General features: G+C 36.8%; 1 protein-coding gene across 2 annotated transcripts in view; it reads left to right on the top strand.

Annotated features, from left to right (window-relative positions):
• HHAT (hedgehog acyltransferase) overlaps positions 1-19,484 on the top strand; it is a 179,687-nt gene that overhangs the window by 111,199 nt on the left and 49,004 nt on the right. For both annotated transcript variants that reach the window (XM_085219315.1, XM_085219314.1), the window contains exon 11: positions 10,622-10,766. In XM_085219315.1, coding sequence (XP_085075441.1) covers positions 10,622-10,766 — 145 coding nt within the window. The remainder of the gene's footprint in view (positions 1-10,621; positions 10,767-19,484) is intronic.

Below are 19,484 nucleotides of genomic sequence, written 5' to 3'. Positions count from 1 at the left end.
AATCCCAAATCTTCTAATAACTATCTGTAAGAATAAGTAATTCTTATGTCTTTCTTCCTTACTAGAGATAGGGTGCTCAGAATTCATACACTGTAATACTGTGCTGGCAGTGACTCACTCTTCAGTCTTGATGCTCAAATAATTGTTTGTTCTCCATCCCTATTTCAGTATTTTTTTCTGAGAGGCTATGGCCATTGATTCAGCCAAGTAATTTAGTAGCCCATCACTGTGAATTTGGTGATTGTCTGGAAGCAGCTTTTTTTCTGTCCCTGAGAATAAGATAATCAGATCCATTAATTTGCCTTGTAGAGTGAAACTGAGCTTCAGCATCTGACCAGTTCCATACACAGGTCTCTGGATTGGAAATTTCAGCCATCAAATGAGGAATATGTAACTGTAGGGGCTCTGTACTTGATGCCGTTATATTGGATATTCTAAAAGAACTCTTAAGTAATTAAGTTCTTAAAAAAACATTAAAATGATAAAGACATGGCATTATAAAGGTGGGGTCATATGTGATGGATTCATTCTAAGTATAGTTAACCAGTGCTGCCAAAAAGGTTCATTTTTTGTACAATTAATCCCCTAACAAGGAACTATGTGCATTTTTCCCATCTCCTCCCTCCTTAATGTTCAGTTACAGAATTCAGGTGAATGGGAATAAAATATTTTTTTGGAAAAATTATGAAAAATAAGTTCAGTTTCAGTTTGGCTTCATTCTTAAAATTGAATTGATCACAAAGTATAACAGTAATTAAAGAAAAGCTGCTTCTATTATTTCCTACTGTACCCTCTCCCTTCTCTTGCAATAGATTTAGAAATCTAAATAAAGTGCATTTTATTCTTATCATTCACTGAATCCTGTGCTAAGAATATGTATAAAAAGAATTGAACCCTGCATTTATTCAGATTTTATGGTAATTTAAGTCTCAGCATTTCAAACTTAGCACAGTGTGAGCAAATAACCCTTTTATAGCTTTAAATTCAGTCTGTCAGGTTTTAAATGTCCTCTCAGGCATATTGAACTGAAACAAACAAGGAAGCACAAGCATTATTTATGAGAAGTAATACCAGCATATAAATAAATATTTACTGGAAACGGTGAATTTCCTGACCCAGAAATTTGGACCTGAAACTGGTCATCCACTCTGATTGCAAAACGGTGCCTAGTTTCCTGATTTCAGCTTTGGAAGAGCTGATGCACTTGCTTGCTGTTTTCAGCTCAAACCATTGTGAACTTTCATGCTTTAATGAGTTAGCAGTGAGAAGTTACCTGCAGATCATTTTTGGCTTAATAGAGGTTACTTGTTAGGTGAATGCAGTAACATTTTATTTCTTTTGATTAAAGCATTATATAAAGAATAACAATAGATGCTATGCATCATGAGCTTGGCTATATATGAGAACTATGCATTAAACTGGGGGAGTTTCACTGGATTTTTATCAGGATATTTATTTTTTCATAAGATATTTGAAACTGTAAAGAGCAAAATAGCGTTTTTTTTTCCCACTAATTCAATATTAATTTCCTACAGATGAACAGAGATCCCAGTAGTAACTCATTTGAAGTCAATGACAGAATTTGTATTGGCTTTTAATAAATAATGGGTCAGATTTATGAAAGAAAATGCTAATGGCTGTCATTCTTCCCATGATTTCATTTTTTCTCTCCTCTTTCTCCTTAAAGGAAACAAGATAGAAATCTATACCCAAAAAAGTGACATCTTGGTTTAGAAATACATTTCAGATGATTTAAACTTTAAAATATCTGACAGTATCTTTAAACTAATGGCTCTGGAAATTGTCCAAAAGAAGATGTAGCAAAGAGGATGAAGTTGACAGATGGTTAAAATTAATGTTTTAATTTCAGTTGAAACAGTAGCATTTATTTTCTTAGTTGTTTCCTGGTAAAGTGAAAAGATGTCATTTGAATTTTTTAAATTGAGACACAAAGATATGTCATCTAAAAATCCTGCTGCAATGAATTTCTGGTGTGAAATCATATTCCTAACTTTACTTAGAAAGGACCTAAATGCACTGTGAGCATCTCACCTTGGAAAGCCAACTAATATTAAGCGTTGCTTTTATTTATAATATTCTTTACTACTCTTGTACGTATTTTGAGTTTTTGAACTGCAAAATACTTTGATTTATAAATTTTTATTTATGGCTGTGACACAGTGAACTGATTCAGGCAATTTCAGTCCACTATAAATGCTTTTTCCCCCTTCCTTGTAAAAGGGAAAATATTTTGTATGATGTCCATGGTTTTGGTTAGTGTGCTCCATTAGGGGATTTTTTCCACTGGGAGAATGAACTCTGTACATTTGTCTCTATAGTTGAAATATCACATTTGTTCTGGATACTGGGGACATGGCAATGATAATCTGCAATCTCAACACTGGATAGAACAGGATTTTAGAAGAATTTCGAAGGGTTGACTCTAATAAGGGTTATTCTGGTCTGATTTTTTTTTTCTTTTTTCTTTAATCTGTGTAATTTGGTTGCCCGTGTTTTCTGCTCAAAGCATCAATATTTCTATAGTTATTCATAATAAATGATGAAATGAACTTGCAGAGATCTGAAGTGGAACATGGAGAGATACTGCATGGTGTGCCCAGCTGTTCTTTAGCGCACACTAGGCTTTGGTCTTTATTTTGCTTTGTTTGCTGGAAAGAATATAATACTGGTTTACTAAATCTCGGAAGCCTGTCTCACATTTTCTCCTTTACTAATAGCTTTGTGTAATTAATTTACATTTTTATTGCAACATGGTGATTCATTTAAGTGACAGGCATTGCAACAATGCTTTCTTCTCAATCTTCTTGTGTTTGCTGTAGACTTCTGCTGGGTTGGTCTCTTCACTGTCTGAGAATGTATAATGATGTAAGGCAAGGTAGTTGAACAAAGTCCTTTAATCAGATTCAGATACCCTGTAGTGCTGAAATCTTTTTCTGAGTTACAGATATCATTCATAGTGTCAAAACCTAGGCCAATGCATAGAGCTTGCTGTCACACTCTGAGGAGCAAAGAGCAGGCATCTTGCATTTCTAGAGCCAGTGGTTAAATGCTTTCTACCTGCCTCCCCCTGAACACTGAATTCAATCATAACATTCTTCTAACCAGAAACCTCTACTAGCAGATGTTCTCTTGACTCGAAATTAATGGAAACTCCTTTCTCTTGATGTGAACAGAATGTTTGTCATGGCAGATTTGTGAACACTGATTGTTAATGTACGGTACCTAGAACAAGGAAGCTGAGTTATCAAGGTGCTGTTTAATACTGAGTAGCTGAAAGGTGAATGTAGTTTTCAATTGCTTCCAGCTTTGCCAATAATAGTTCTGAGTCAAGAAATCCTTGCCTTGATTCTGCCTTGCTAGATTTTTTTTCAACTTTCTCAACGCTTTTCTTTTATCTTCATGTAAGTGGATCCCAAAGCATTCAGAGAACCCTGCTAGAAATGCACAAAACACAGAAAGACACGTACTTGCATTCTGACTCTGGTTTCCTTTGCTTAGGGAAGTTCTTGCTGCAAACTCAGTAATAGTTTGATAAGCGTTTTGCATTAAGGACAAGCATTACAATATGATAAAAGCTTCAGTGACGTAAGTGCCTGCAGCAGGATTTCAGAGATAACATTCTATCATTTCCTACCTTCTGAGTATGAGCATTGCTTTTTTGTCAAGTGTGTGCAAGAAACATTAATTTTGATGCCATCGGTGGCATCGCTGCTGTGCTTTTTCATCTGTCTTTAACCAGGTGCTGCTCTGCTTCAGACAGCAATGTTAGCTGTGAACCCCATTATGTAGCTGCCAGTTGTCATAACAAATAAATATTTCTCCAATCCAGCATTATTTACCTCCTGTTCTACTTCGGAGACATCAAGTAGTTTTCTGGTGCTCTAGTCATATTGTAGTTTGAGAAGCAAGTCATGTTACAGGGTGAAAAGAAGGTGAAGCTGATAATGCAGTTCTTTTTTACTATTATGTCAATATAGCCTCCTCTGTTGTTCACCTTAAAAATCTGTGCAAACAATAGAAACTAGCATTACTGGAAAAAGAAGGTAAAGTATCAAGGAGCAGTTGCATGGTCTTGTCTTTCCACTGTACCTTTCAGAACCATGTGCAATAATGCACAGTATAACAGCCTCAGAATCTTGCAAGCTTTCAAATAAGGTCTGTATTTGCAGAGTTTATCAGATATATCCATGGGGACTATTAGTGTGTATTGTCAGTTGTTAACACTTTCTCGGTGGCAATGCAGGAGGACCATAAGGGCAGGACCTCGTGCAAAAATCTGCACTAATGATTAGACAAGTTTGACCAGCTTTCAGTTTAGATAGAATTAAAAAGATAAAAACATCAAAATGTGGATGAGAGATGAGGGTGCCAGAACAGGCAGAATGGGAACTAGAAGGCCAAAAATAAGAATGTCAACCTGGACAAGGTTGCATAACTCTTGCAAACCATCCTACTTGGTGGGAGCTGAGGCACATTTTATAGAAATACATGTACTGCCATTACTTGGTTGGATTCCCTGCTTTAAACAAACAAAAAAACCCACCAAAAACGAGGATGGTGTGTTTCAATGCTGTTCATTTTGTACTTTTCACAAGCTGCCACTTTTTAAAAAAAAAATGTTTGGGCAGGTTCTTTGAGGGTGATGAGGAAATATAGGAACAAGTACAGAAATTTACTTCTGCGTATGTCAACTTTCACACATGCATCCTTAACTGTGGTGCGTACGTTTGAGCTGGTAGGAGGCTTTCTTCAAACTGAAAGGGGTTTGGCTCTTTGCTGAGCGATGCTATAAATGTAGATCTTCTGGAAAATCTAAAAATGAACTGGTTCTGGTGCAAGACAACATTTCGATGAGTGAATGTTTAGTAAGGCATCAATAGAGAAGATGAGTATCTTTTCAAATACTATATATAGCATTTATTTCTAAGTTCAGAAACAAGTTCTATTTGTGAACATAGATCTTAACTGAGAGCTGTTTGATTTTAATTGTGTGGTTCTTTTTTTTATAGAAGTGACGTGTTCTCAGTAGGGAATTACAGGTTATTTGCATCATCCTGTCTCAGAAAAATGTTGTCAGTGCCCTCTTTCCTGTGTGAACCTTCTGGGAGCTGATCTGTACATTTGCTTTGGAATGAAAGTATATGCTCTGGGGAGCAACAGGAGTTGACCTCCGAGCCATAGTTAGACTTGGAGTGAAGGGAGGGATAACCACAAGCAAAACAAGCTGCCAAAAGAGTAAAGCAAACAAAAGTGAAGGGTTGGGCTTGGGCTAGAGCTAGATGGAATGTGGAGCAAACAGGAAGGATTACATGATTATTGAAGAGTACAGTATATGTTGGTGGGAAATTAAATTTGTTCTTCCGTTTGCTGCAGACGTTGTAGATGGATGAGATCTTGGTAGCGCATCTTGCTTACGTTCTACTTACCGGCTTGTTTCTTATCTTGTTATTGTTATAGCAATGCTGGGAATTCCATAATTTCTTCTGCTTTATTTCATAATTTGGTATTTTCCATCCATATTCAAACCAAATTCTTTATTTTTGTTGCTTTTCTTCTTCTGTTCTGTGGTAAAGTCTCTGCTGTTACCCCATCTACCAGCTTCCTTCAGTTTCAGAGAGTAGGAAGAGGTCTCCCAGTGACATTTCAACTTCTTATCAGCTGCCTTTCCATTGCTCCTGCTGCTTCTCAAGCCTGATTTCTACCAACATTTTATTAATGATTGCATGTACTCCCTCCCTCCATTTCTGCAGTCCCTCAAATGCACTTTTGTCACTTATTACCCATTGACAGTGTGCATTAACAAGTTCTTTCAGAAGTTGCTGCACTGCTTGGACTCAGCCCATTGTCATTTCTACTGCTCACTTCAGAAAATAAATACGTTGACATTCTGTTTGGCAGAGCTTTGTCACAACTTGCAGCCTTTCCTCCATCCCATCTGCTCCCCCAGCTGCTCAGTCACACCCTGCCCTGCATTTCAGTGTCCGTAACTGAAGCTAGATAAAATAGCCAATAACTGTTAGTCAGGATGTATCACTTCCCTTCCCACTGTCCCATCTGCTCCTCGCTCTCTTTCAGTTTTTCTCCTGTTCTCTTGCTTTTATGTGTTGCTGTTATTTTTGGCAAATGGCTGCATTGCGGATGACCCAGATTCAAGGGAGGCATTGAAGTATTTGCTCATGTGTTAATGGAGGTGATTAGCAGGGCTCAGAGGTCAGTTTTGAAGAGTTGACCTTTATTTATCTAGGAATATTTTTGGAAAGGAAGCACTTTAAAGTGCTTTTGAGATTGGCAGGATAGTCTCTCTCTCTTCTGTAGAGAAGTAAACAAGAATGTGCCTTACTCTTTAGTTGAGAGCAGTGGACAGTTAGAGCTGAACTTTAGGTCCTTAGATTACACTGGTAACAGGCATTCCAATTAGCAATTTGAGATTTTCTTCCACTGATTTTCCTAGTATGCATAAGGACACATCTATGCTCCTCTTGTAACATAGTGACTGTAACATCCCACAAATTTCAGTTGCTTCATCGCCTCCCTGCCAAAATCCTTTACAACCTTTATGAACAGCCTGTTGGAAAGAAGATTTAATTTTATTCTCCTAATGTACATATGAGTCAACATTAAATTACCTTTTAAACATTGCTTCTCTAGTAAAAAGAAGTTGAAAGATGGAGCTGTAGTGCCCTTGAGAAGAATACTTACTTCCCTTTGTACATTTGGGAGGCAGTGGAACATAATGGAAGGACTAGGTTTTGCATAGTGAATTTACTTGACTTCTTCAACACAACAAACAGCACAGATTATATTAATCTTATAAAGTTTTTTACAAATAGATCGACTGTTAGGGTTAATTGGGTTAGGATTAAATCTGTAAATACTAATTACGTCATAAATATTTTACGTTTAAACTTGGACAATTCTACTAAAAATTGTATTAGAGTATTTTCACCCTTTGAAAACCAAAGGCAGATGAAAATAAAGTAATGTAATCTGTACTGTTACAGTTTGTAGTCTCAAGCACATCTTTCATGTCATGCTGGCCATAGTATCTGACAGTCTTATTCCACAGCACATATGTTCCTATGAGAAACATTCAACTGGCTCTCCAGTTTTACCAGGCTCTCTGATTTTGTTTGCTTGGATTACCAAGTCTCTGGAAGGGTAGTTCAAAAAGAAATAAATGTGAATCTGTTTTGCTCCATAAAGATGTATACTTGCAAACTCCAGAGTATCATCCAGGCAGCTATAGCCTCAGCGTCATTTTAACATGAAGTGCTCTTTCATCACTTTCCTGACAGTATTTCCAACAGGAAAGGAGAGGAGGCAAAGAGGCAGCAGAAAAAAATCCAAAAAAACTCCACAGTAGTTGCTGCGTGTATTGTTGCAATGGAATGTATTGTTAAAGGCATTAAATTGTGTAATGAAGAATTGTGGATGTGATCTTTGTTTTTTAATATTTTATCTTCTTTGATGAAAATGACATGTTTTATATTCAGAAAGATGTAAATGCTGGTAGATATTTAAATCACAAATGTTACTATGGAATATCAAGAGCAGTTTTAGTCCTTCTGCATACATATATTGATGCTTCTAGCATAATAATTTGAGCACAGTAACTACTCAGGTACTCCTATAGGTAGCTTTTTCAGATGACATGAGATGCTAAGAGAACTTTTTTTATTTGTTACCTTTGTGGCAGCTGGGTAAAAGCTGCACTGACATCAGAGACTCTCAAGAAAATTTGTACTGCTTTTTTGGATTGATGCCTAGCAACATTAGTGGAAATTAGCTACAGTACAGCCCAGAAATTGTTCAATTCTAAATCATTTCTGTCTTAAACTACTCCCTTATACCTTACAAATGACCAAAGGCTTTTATGGTTCATTTGTACTGTTTAACATATAGCACTTTTGTAGAGCATGATGTATTTTATACGACAGGTTTGTTTATTTTTTTAGTAACTGTATTCATTAAAAGAAAAATAATAATAATCAGAGCTTTTTTGGCCAGACATGTTGTTTGCCTTAGTCTTACTGCTTTGGGTTGCAAAACAGATCTCACAAACTTACTGGCTCGAATCAACACCTTAGTGGAAAATGCCATCAAACACAACCTCTCTGATGGATTGCCCATCTCTAACTCTTTTTCCTAACTGAAACTTTTTCTCTATGGAGTTGATGCAAAAGTTTGTTAGAGAAAAGGAGAGTGAGAATAGATCTAGTGATATGCTATATAGGTAAGCTGAATTGATCAACACAATGTAAGAAGAGTGACTTTGAATACAAAAATCCATACCTGTTCCTTAATTAAATTCGGTTGTTAACACAGATTTAATAGCAAGATTTGGAACATTTCATTTGTATGCATTTATGCATTGTAAAAAGGCACGTGCTTTGCTATATGGGAATACACGCTCATACTGTGCATTTCAGAAGGAGGCAAGATATCCTCTACCTGTCTGGGAATTGAAAGAAAACATTATGGGCAACTTTGGAGATGCAGTGTACTAAAAAGAGAGAGATTTTACTAAGTAACTGCGTCCATGAATATTTGTATAATTTTCTTATATTCTCTGCCCTTTCCCTATCATACACTAGTTTTGATCCAGAGTTTTCAGAGGAAAATCTCACTCTATATTCATACATGGGTGTTTTTCCCAGTGTTTTATGGAAGATTGACTTCCAGTATTACACATACAGGCAGATAGAAGCTTATCTATCTGTGTCTTTGTGCTGGCTCAGGCTGACTCATACACTAGATATAGTTCCTGCTGGGACTGACATTTGATTTACCAGAGATCTACTTTGCCGTAATACATTAAAATTATGTTTTTATGCTTGTAATTCATTTATTTGAAATTTTGTAACTTAATAATCTAGCAGTTGAAACATTTGTTCCGATGCTTATAGAACTAGCAAACTAGTAATTTGTCCAGAAATGTATTTTTAAGTCTCTTTTGACTTTGTGCTAATGTTGTTTCAGGTATCTGAGCATGAACTGTAGTCTGGCTGCAGCTATTAAAGATTAATTACTGGTCTGTTTTTGTTGTTGTTGTTGTTTGGTTTTTTTTCTTTTTCCTTTTTTATGCTACAGTCACATGACTGTTTTCTGCAACATCAACATTTATGACATGAAGGCTGAGAACCTCCTGATATTTTTCTTAGTTTCCATGCACTGACGAATGCTTATTACTTTGCAAGAATCACTCAGTCTTTTGCAGATTCAGGCACTATATGAGGAAGCTTTCAGTCTGGGGACGTGATAAACAAGATGTTACTTTTTATGCAGTTGTGTAATGAGGTAGTATTTCCCTGAGATATGAGGACTGGAGAAAGCTAAAGCTTTCTACTTTTTCTTTCACAGTCTTTCTGCGGTCTCCCTTGCTGCACTCGCATTTCAAGTGATAATACAAAATATAAATATAGGAAAAGATGAACTAGTGTATGATAGAGTCTTGCTTTATTTGGATTGTTAGGACAACAATACAGGAACTTTACAACAGATGTTTACAGTCTTCAAATATGAGCAGTAATAGTTGCAATGAAAAGTATTGGGATTGCATATGTATTTAAGTAATCTTCATATGGAAATTATCTGTTTATTAAGAGACTCAATTTAGTCACCAGTTCGGATCTGACTAGATTCTTTCAGTGAAGTCTAATTAATTAACCAAAGCATTTCAGACTTCAGAATTTTTTTACGCTACTTGTTTTGTACTGATGTGCTTTACTTCATAGGAAATCCATTACAAAGTATTGTCAGCCCCAGAAGCATGTTGTTTATTGCATACACTATCAACAAAAAGATATTCAAGAACTACATTTAAAAAATTAAGACACCAAATATATAGAACTGTGTCTAGTTCTGGGTTTCCTGGTACAAAAAGAGCATGGATATATTGGAATGAGTCCATCAAAGGACAACAAAAGCGATGAAAGGGGAGTGGAGCATCTTCTGTATAAAAAGTAGCTGAGAGTGTAGGGTCTGTTCAGCCTGGAGAAGAGAAGGCTCAGAGGGATCTTACCATATGTATAGATAACAAAATGTAAGGTGGAAGAAACCAGCTTGGCACAGTTCTGCTCTAGCTAACTCTTCTTTGAATAGGGGTTGGACTAGGTGACCTCCAGAGGTCCCTTTGAACTTTAACTATAATTCAGTTCTGTTTTTGTCATAAAATCTTACCCTAAGTTAAATGGCCTTGGTGAGAGTTCATAAAACAACAGAATGGTTTGGTCTGGAGGAGACTTTTAGGATCATGTAGTTCCAACCACCCTGCTATAGGCAGGGACACCTCCCTTTAGACCAGATTGCTCACAGCCCCATCCAGCCTGGCCTTGATTGCTTCCATGGATCCACAGCCTCACTGGGCAACCTGTTCCAGTGTCTCACCACCCTCACAGTACAGAATTTCTTGCTAATATCTGGTCTAAATCTTCCCTCTTGCAGTTCTGCTAGATATGTTAAAGGCTTTGGAAACTAATCCATAAGGATTTAAGCTTGTATGTAAACACTGTTTATCATAACCACAATGTCTTTTTCTAACAATGCTTGAAAAATTGTAGGGGCTGTTAAATTTATCTGCACCTTTTGTTTTGCCCTTTAGGAACGTTTCTTCTCGCCAAGAGTTCATCGTCGACTTCATGCTGTCCTAGCATCTGTTTGCACTTCAATGTTGATTTTATCAAATCTAATATTTCTTGGAGGAAATCATGTTGGAAAAATCTACTGGAACAGGATCTTTATAGAAGGCAAGTTTATTTCATGTGCTTTGTAGATAATAGAACTTTCCAAAAATTACCATGGGTAGACTGAGCCAGGTTCTTTCTCAGTGCAAATTAGGAGAAGGTTTTTTTTCCGTTCCTGTTCAAAGCCATCAAAAATCTGCCCGATACAATCTAAATAACAATGCAGGCTGTGTGACTATAAAGTAACACTGGCTTTCTCCCAGGAAGTACAGAAAAGAATTATCATGCTTCTCTGTCACTGAAATCACTGAAGATTGAATAGTAAATGTGTGATAGGTTAGCCAGGTGGGATTTTTGTTCTTCTCTATATTTCAGATTCATCAACAGGAGAAGATGTACTAAAGCCAACCCCTTTGATTCTGCAGATGGTTAGTGAATTATGTCTGCATTTTTACAGCATGACTGAATGATTGACACTGATTTTGTAGTGGATCTGTCAGGGTAGGGACCTTCCTAATATAAGGAAGGTGGCTATATCAGCTCGTGACACTGTTGAAAAAGCATTATGTAGCTTTGTGCTGTGAACTCAACCACTGGATAAATCCAGATTTATTTATTTATTTATTTATTTGTTATTTAGCTAGAGCTCATAAGCAAGACCAGTTCATTTCTGAGGTTTTTATTGCTATTGGAGGGCTACTTTGTCAAAAAAAAAAAAAAAAAAAAAAGGTGTTGCAGAGGAATTCTTCTTCCCTGCTGAAGTAGTACTAGGAAGCTTCTGTGCTTAGAAGTTCTCCCCTATGAAGACTGCCATTCCTCCTTCATGCAATCTTTTTTTATGTTCCTTGTGGTGCTGTAGTGATCAGTGCTGGAGTCCTACTTAAGAATAGCCATATGATGAGACTATGAAAGAGTAAGTTATGTAGCTCAAATGAATTATTTATCTTCTCTGCTTAAGAGAAAATTGTTGAAGCAGCACTGAGGTGGTCACATTTTTACTATAAAAAGTAGTTGAAGTTTTTTTGTTAATGCTGGGCAGGATGAGATTGAATATTTGTTTTTGTGCTTTGGTCTGAAAACACGAAACATTTGTTCACAGTTTTCTTTAAAATAGCTTCATTTTCTGTTGAATTCTGTTCATTCTTCACAATCAGTTGGCTAATGCTTTCAGTATGAAAACACTAGCTAAGAGAATAAGTTTAGAAGTACAATTGAGCATCAAACCTTATAGATAAAAAAAAATCTAATGACATTTTCCTTTCATTTTTATAGCTTAATGCAAACTATTTTCTAAATAAAATTTTGGTATTAGCAGTTACTGAATGCTGCTTTTTGAATCCAAGAAGGACAATATTTTAACAAGTAGAACAGTATTAAATCAGACCAATTATTAATTGTTTTTCTAGAGTGGCGATGTTATTTTTGTTTTTTTTTTTTTTCCTATTTAATATATATTTTTTTATTAAGAGATACCATCTGTCTGAGATAGGGAGCACAAATTAGTTTGATTATTTGCAATTTGTTTCATGTACTGGTTGAGTTGGGAAGGGACCTCTGGAGATCATCTGGTCAACAAGGCCAACAAGCCTGTTCAAGCAGGGGTACCATGCTTGATGTGTTTCCATAATGTGTTAAACTAACTTTAACTTTAGAACTTAAGAGCTTTTGCTTTGTGCAGCTCACACTGTACTAGTACAAATAGTACAGTACTGGTACAAATACACACTGTACTAAGTGTTAAGCTAGATTTATCTGTATTCTCAGATCACACGGATGACTATGAGCATATTTACTACTGGTTCTCACAAATCACATACATTAACTGAGAATCAGCTAAGATTTCATTGCATCTGCACTCCTGCTCCACTATAGTTTGCATACAATTGAATAAATGCTGTACATTGCAGGCCAGTCAAGTCCTTGAGGACTATTCAAAACTGTTGTCTTCAATTTAAAGTAAATTTAAGTGTTGATTGATAGAAGACATAATACAAACTTACTTGCATCCTTCTGAGGTAAGGAGAAGAGATCAGTATGAAAGACTAACTGCAGAAAGCTGTCCACCTGCATGCACATCAGCTGCGCAAGAATAGTCGTTTTCCTTCTTTTGTTTAAATCCCATGGAATTGTTTGTATAAGAACTTGCATGCATAGCAGTAGGTGGAAGGTAGAAAGAGAATAGATTTGCATCACATGGTTTATAAATAGAACTGGCATTTGTAGATCACTAGCAAAATTATTCAAGGTCATGGATGCCCAACTTGAGCAATAAAATATGTCTCAAAGCAGAAATCAGATTTCCAGTTTTTGGTGGAACTTCAGGCATTGTGCATGGAATTCTCAGGTCTGTCAAGGAAGTGAATATCGGTATTTTAAAACCTCATGTGCCCAGTGTGTACCAGTCAGAAATTACGAGGAATTCTGTAGCATTACTGCCAGGTAGCAGTAATTTCTTATTATCTGCATTCTTCTTACGGAAAATAAACTCATCTGGCTTCAAAATAAATTTCTCAGCATCATTACAAGCATTGCTGTCAATTTCAGGAACAGGTGTCTGTGTTTGTTATCTATGTGTATTTGTTCTAAATTTTTTTTCTCCAACTGTTTGGACAGGCCTTATACCTTCTTCTAAAACTTAACTTACAGCTGAGGGATCTGTTTGGAAGGGCAGCATTGTGAAGCTTTTGGTTAACAGAATGAATTACCTTAGCAAGCACTGCTGAAGGCAGTAAGCTGGGAGAAGACATAAGTATGCTGAGTGATACAAAAGGTATAAAATGCTGCATGCTCCTTCCTTGGTTTAGGAGGAACAGAGTCCAGATCAATGAGGAAAACGCACAGTGCATTGGAGGTATATTTTACTTTGATTAGCTGTCTAGCTATTGGACAGCTGTTGTTAAACTCAACTATAAACCAGACTTTAACCATCCAATTTACCTCACTATATTGCAAAGAGTGCTTCTTGTGAGAGCAGTTTATCCCACATACATCTTGGCATGGGATGAGATGCATTGTCACTCCTCACTGCATTCAGAGTTGTTTTGTACAGACTAGTTATGATTAGATTGGATGTCTAACCTTTGAGAACGTGTCCTTTAGTAGACAGCCAGCAAAGAGAAAATTTCACCCCCAGTTAGAGATGATTTACTGCAGGAGCCCAGAATGGCTGGCTAGGCAGAAGGTCTGCATTGAAGGATATCTCTGACCGTTGTACCAGGCTGCAAACTTTGTGAAGCAACTATATCATGCCACTTTCAACAAAAATAGACCCTTATGCCAAGACATGTTGACAGCAGTATGAAATGCATAAAATAACTTCTTTTGCTTGACATTCTGAAGTTTAAACTTAAAATGTGTCCAGTTTTGGTTGCTGCGGGTTTAAAAAAAAAAATAAAATAAAAAGCATCAGACAATTAGGGAGACCAGAATGCAACAAAATGATGGGGAGTCTAGGAGCCATGAAACTGAAGTAAATGACATTGTTTTGTTCTGAGAGGACAGCATTGAGGAGTGATAAACAGAAATTTCTGAAAAGAAAGTGTTAACAACCTGGTCACTAACTCCCAGTGAGCTCAAGAGACTGAAAATGACTACGAAAGGTAGCAGGGAAGCTTTAGTTGAGTTTCAAACTGTGAGGCACAGTAAATACCAAAACACATTATCGAGGCAAGCTGTTGGATTGCAATCCTTGGAGGACAGTCTCCAGGTAGAGAAAAATCTGTCAAGCAATGGAGAAAATATTGATTTTTGTCTTGGTGTAGGAAGAACCCCTGATTGGCCTCCAGACCTATTTCAAGCCCATTTTCTGTAGGCAGTTTATCACCAGATACAACTGACAGAAATCTGTGCACAATACAGCAGGACTTTGGGGGTTTTGGGGAGGGGGTTATTTTTTTCCTTAGCAAATTAAGGACTTTGATAATGTATAAAAGGGCAGTTTCAGTTACATTCTAACTATTTCTGTTTGAAGTTGGAGTCAAGTGGTGGAAATATCTCTTAGCACTGTGAGCATGATACAACTTAGTGAAAGTGATAGTGCAATTTTAAGTTACCAGCAAATACTGTCATGGAAAATTGGAAATATTTGCTCCTTCACGTTTGACCTTTCCTTCTAGCATTTAGGATGGAATGTATAATACCATCTGTGAATATTTTTGTTAAAAACATTTCTAAGAACATTTAAAGCCAATTGTACTATATAAAACTAAACCTAGTTTCCAAATGCTTAACATTCTTCCCTAATTGAAATTGGGAAAACCTTTATTTTGCTTCTAGTTTTCTCTTTCAACTTGCTTTAAGCAAAAACAGGTCTTATGCTAATCAGGATCCAGTTATTTGGTTAATTTATAGTGAGTAAAAAGATTTTCTTACCACTGAGGAGTGACTGCCTGACCAGCTTTATGGACATCTTCACTTCTCTGCAACCCTACCTCATATTGTGTACCATGAAACATCTTAGCCACTGACTTGCAAGTGGGAATTTCCATGATTGTGACGTAGGAGATTCAAAGGTTTGAGAGAGGCAAAGAGTTCGGTGTAATACATTTGTTGTAATATGCATAAATGTGGAATTTTTGTTTTGCTTTGGCAAAAACAGTAGGAGATCATTATCTTATGACATTAAACTCAAATTACATTGTTCATTAATTACACTATATCACTGAAGATTATTCTCTGAGCTTATTTGTTTCTTTTTTAAATAGATCATGTAGTGAATGAGTTGTGAATTTCAAGGGATAACAGGGTGCTTCAAGACATGGCCCTGGAATGCTGCTGTGTTTAGAAGTTTTGCCCTTGGTTTTGAAGACAGTAAAAAGATTTCTATTAAAAGAATCACTTTTATATTAGTGGTTGAGATCCTTTTCCATGCTCAACAACTAAATCATTTAAAAGCTGTAAGTTACTGTAACTCCATTGCTGTATGAGAAGAGATATCAGTAACAAAACAAACAAAAACATAAGATATTCCTGTGTCAATTTTTGTTTGCTGTGATCTGCTCATGCAAGATTGTATCTACCCAAAGCTAACTAATGTTGCAGATCACATGCCTCATTTGCTGCAATAATGACTGTAGGAAAAATATTTCATGCTGACCAGCAGTTCACACACCTCTCCCTCTTAAGAATCTGATTACTGCTAGTTAGTTGTGTTAATAGATTTAACACATTTTAAGGGCTGAAAAAAGCTAACCAAGTGGAATAAAGAGAAAAAAAAAAAAGTTAGGAAGTGTTATTAAATAGAAAGCTTTTGTTGGACATTGTAACTCTGTATTCTGTGCATCTCTTGCAAGAGCTTCAGTCAAATTTATTTGCAACTGGAAGAAAGTGGGAAAGTCTACTGCAATGACTGGCTGTTCAGAGTTGGTGTTCAGATTTTCAGGTGGCCCTTGTTTGGGTTTGGAATCTTGTGCTGTAGGGGAGCTGCCATATGGTATTCCAGCATTCCAGATTCTCCAGATTTTCACTTTCACTCATAAGTCCCACTTTCAGCGGTTATGCAGAAATTTAAGGTCATTTTTTTCCCCAAAAAATACATTTATGAATGCTATATTGATGGATTGCATAATTTAGAGAAATATTGCAGAGTGGCAAGAATAGTACTAAAGATGTCATATTTTTCCAAGTGATTCATTCCTCTTCATGCACAAAAGAAACTTGTTTTTGTAATCATTTATGTGACCTTGTTTAGTGGGTGCAGTTCACTGGGAAGTGAGCTGACAAGATGCCAAGAAAACCAGATTTTGGCCTGCAGAAATGCAGAGGCAGTTCACCCCCTTTCACCTTCCAGAGACTAAGAGTTGTGTAAAAGCAAATTTTCACATTTGTTCGGCTTGGTTTCTTTTTAGAATTGAAAGAATAAAGTATGTTCTTCTGCCACTTTCTGTTGTATTGGTTTGGGCTGCCATTCTATGTGCAAACTGTTGGAGCATTGCCAAGTTTAAATACAACAGTTGCTGTTGGTTATCAATAGTTTGCAATTGGTCTTTAAGCTCTTAGGACCTGATCCTGAAATCACATCAATACTGAAATACCCATCTATCTGTAGATTCCCAGAATCTGTGCAGATAAGTCTGCCTGGGTCAGTATAATTGCAGGATCAGAATCAGTCCCAAAGAAACTACGTATCATATACCATGTTAAAACCTTTATTTTACATACAGCATGTGCAAGTACAAAAAATGCAAAAGAATCTGCAGTGCGATTGTGTGTACAGAGTTCATTGTTATGCACTATGATGTATATGTACATATGACTTACAGAACTAAATTAACTTCAGTGCTAGAAAAATTGGGGTTGTTGGTAGATTGCGTTGCCTTCCTGGCAATTCGTAGCTTTTCACAAAAAGAGAATATGTTTGTTACCTAATGAGCCTGATGAGCTTTGTTGATAGTGGTAAAACCCCTAGATTTTCAGCTATTTGAGCAGGTTTTGTACAGCCTTTTTCTTTCCATTCTAATGATGCCTGTAAAGACATAAAATGGTAGGATGAGCAGTTGTTGGTGTAGTTGGGTTAGCCAAACCCATTTCACAGATGCTGGTAGCGATGTGCTTGGTGTGGAAGCTGGAATGAGTGATACAGCCAAACAAGCATGTTTTGCTAGTGTGGAAGATCAGCAGGTGCTGTTTTTGCAGACTCTCATGGACTGAAGCACTCCGCATGTGTGGAATCCTCCAGTATTAAACATAGCATAAGCATAAAAAATAAAACTGTTTCTTTTTTTTTTTTTTTTTTGGTCTCAAAAATCTCAACATTTCTATGATCTTGTGACTGTTCTTCAGTGAGCAGTTTGTAATTTCTATAGCAGAGCTCAGAAAAGGAGTAGGAGGGTGGGAATGGTTTTAAAATTTATAGAACTTAAAAAAATAATAATATCTTGTAACACCTCTAAAATGCCTTTCTCAAGTGGGGCCTTATCAGATACTATGACAAACACGTCAGAAGGCCATGTAGGAATACCTTTGAAACCTCTTTTTCTTGAAACTCTTCTTTGGGAGCCTTTTACCAAACTGGAAGTGGTGCTTCTTCTTTCCCCACGTGAGTTATTATGGATTGACCAGCAGGGACAGGAGCTGGGTGCTGCCAGCAGACTTGTTGCCTCTGAAGCAATGCTGCAAGCGAGGAATGTGAATGTAATTGTGCTAAATCTTTTCTGCTGGACTTTACCAGCAAGAGTAATTTGTGAGGACCATTAGTTTCCTTTTCCATCCTAGATCCTGTTCATTTGCAGTGTTGAGCAGTGTTGAGGAGTAAGATCTAATTTTGGCCATATCTGTTTTTCTTCCTTACCATTATGCTTGCTAGCTTTTGCAGTGCAAACTATCCTTAGGAGAGCAGAGGTTTCTCTTATTACTGGCTTCTCATTCCTCCATGTGAGTGCACAGCAGATGTATGATGGTGTCTCACAGTGCTGAGAGTTGCATAAAATACTGGACTTGCCATTTTATGCAAGCTGGATCACCATGCTTATTGAGAAATTTGTACATAAATGGGCTCGTAGTTTTGGTAATGTATTTAACAGATCAGTAATAACAATAATCTCAGCTAAGACTTCAACCATCAAAAAAATTCTCTGAAACATGACACAATCTTTTTCTTTCCCTTATTCAGAAATTTCAGAAGCCTGGATAGCTGCTACTTCTTTCCCATCATTGAATCCTGTTTCTTCCTTCAGTCAGCGCCTTTCATCTGTCTTCAGATTTTAACTTGTTCTGACTCTTTCAAATGGTCATTAAGAGAACAGTTCCCAAATACAGAAAGTAACCATCTAACAGCAGGAACTGAAACACCAGCTGTATTTAGCTTTGCAATCATTGAGACTTTCACAACAACTTTCTAAGTTGTTTATTTTCTGAAAAGTGATTTTAAAAACAGCATTGTGGGGTTCCACAATTATTGCCACTTAGAGCCTACTAGACCAAATTTTTCTCAGCTTATAGGAAAAAAGGAGACTTCCTTTTTTTTTTTTTTCAAATGCCAACCCTGTATATCAGCTTGAGACCAGAAAATCATGCTGTGCTCATTCTGACTCTTGCATCTCTAGCAACAGTCAGAGGTGCTCTTAATAATTATGTTGTGAAGGTGCATGGGCCATAGGGGAGGCTATTGTCCTCTAAAAGATGTGTAGCCTTTGTAGCAGGAGTGAAAAGCAACAGGAATGAACAAAGCATGAGCTAAGGTTCTCAAACTTTAACAATCCTAGAAATGCTGCATTTTTTCTGTTAGTGTGTGGTAACAGTGTGTAGCTGAGATACTAGACCGAGTAATTGCAAAAATTCAGATGCAAAGTCAGAGACCATCATACGTTCTCCCAGTTATTGTTACAAATCACATCTTATTTTTGCTGTTCGTTCTGTAGTGAAATAATGGTGAAGTTTAGAGCAGCGAAATTCTTCAGGAACATTTCTTCCGATAAAGTAATGGACTTCTAGGGTTGTTTTTGTTTAATAAGCTGTTTTCCGGTTTATCCTTCCCTTTTCTTACTTACTATCTGTAAAATTCCTGATGTAGAGAAAACACATATTGAAACCCAGTTGTGATGTGTGAGATTGAGGAAGTTTTCCTACGTGTTGAATTTGCATGACTGTTGGATGTTTCAGCCCTCTATGATTTAACAAGACCTGACGTTTTATTTCTGACATTTGTTGAGACACCTGTCTTTGTCCACAAATCTCTGTCAAGCTGCCAGACCTGTGTATTCCTGCCTGTTCTTCTCCTTAGCAGTAAATAATGTAAATCACTTGCAGCAACACAGTACCATAGCAGTATTTAAGCATCGTAAA

The sequence above is a fragment of the Meleagris gallopavo genome, chromosome 2, assembly GCF_905368555.1.
Source record: "Meleagris gallopavo chromosome 2, MGAL_WU_HG_1.1, whole genome shotgun sequence".
Classification (NCBI taxonomy): Eukaryota; Metazoa; Chordata; class Aves; order Galliformes; family Phasianidae; genus Meleagris; species Meleagris gallopavo.
This window is presented reverse-complemented; position numbering and strand designations above follow the sequence as displayed.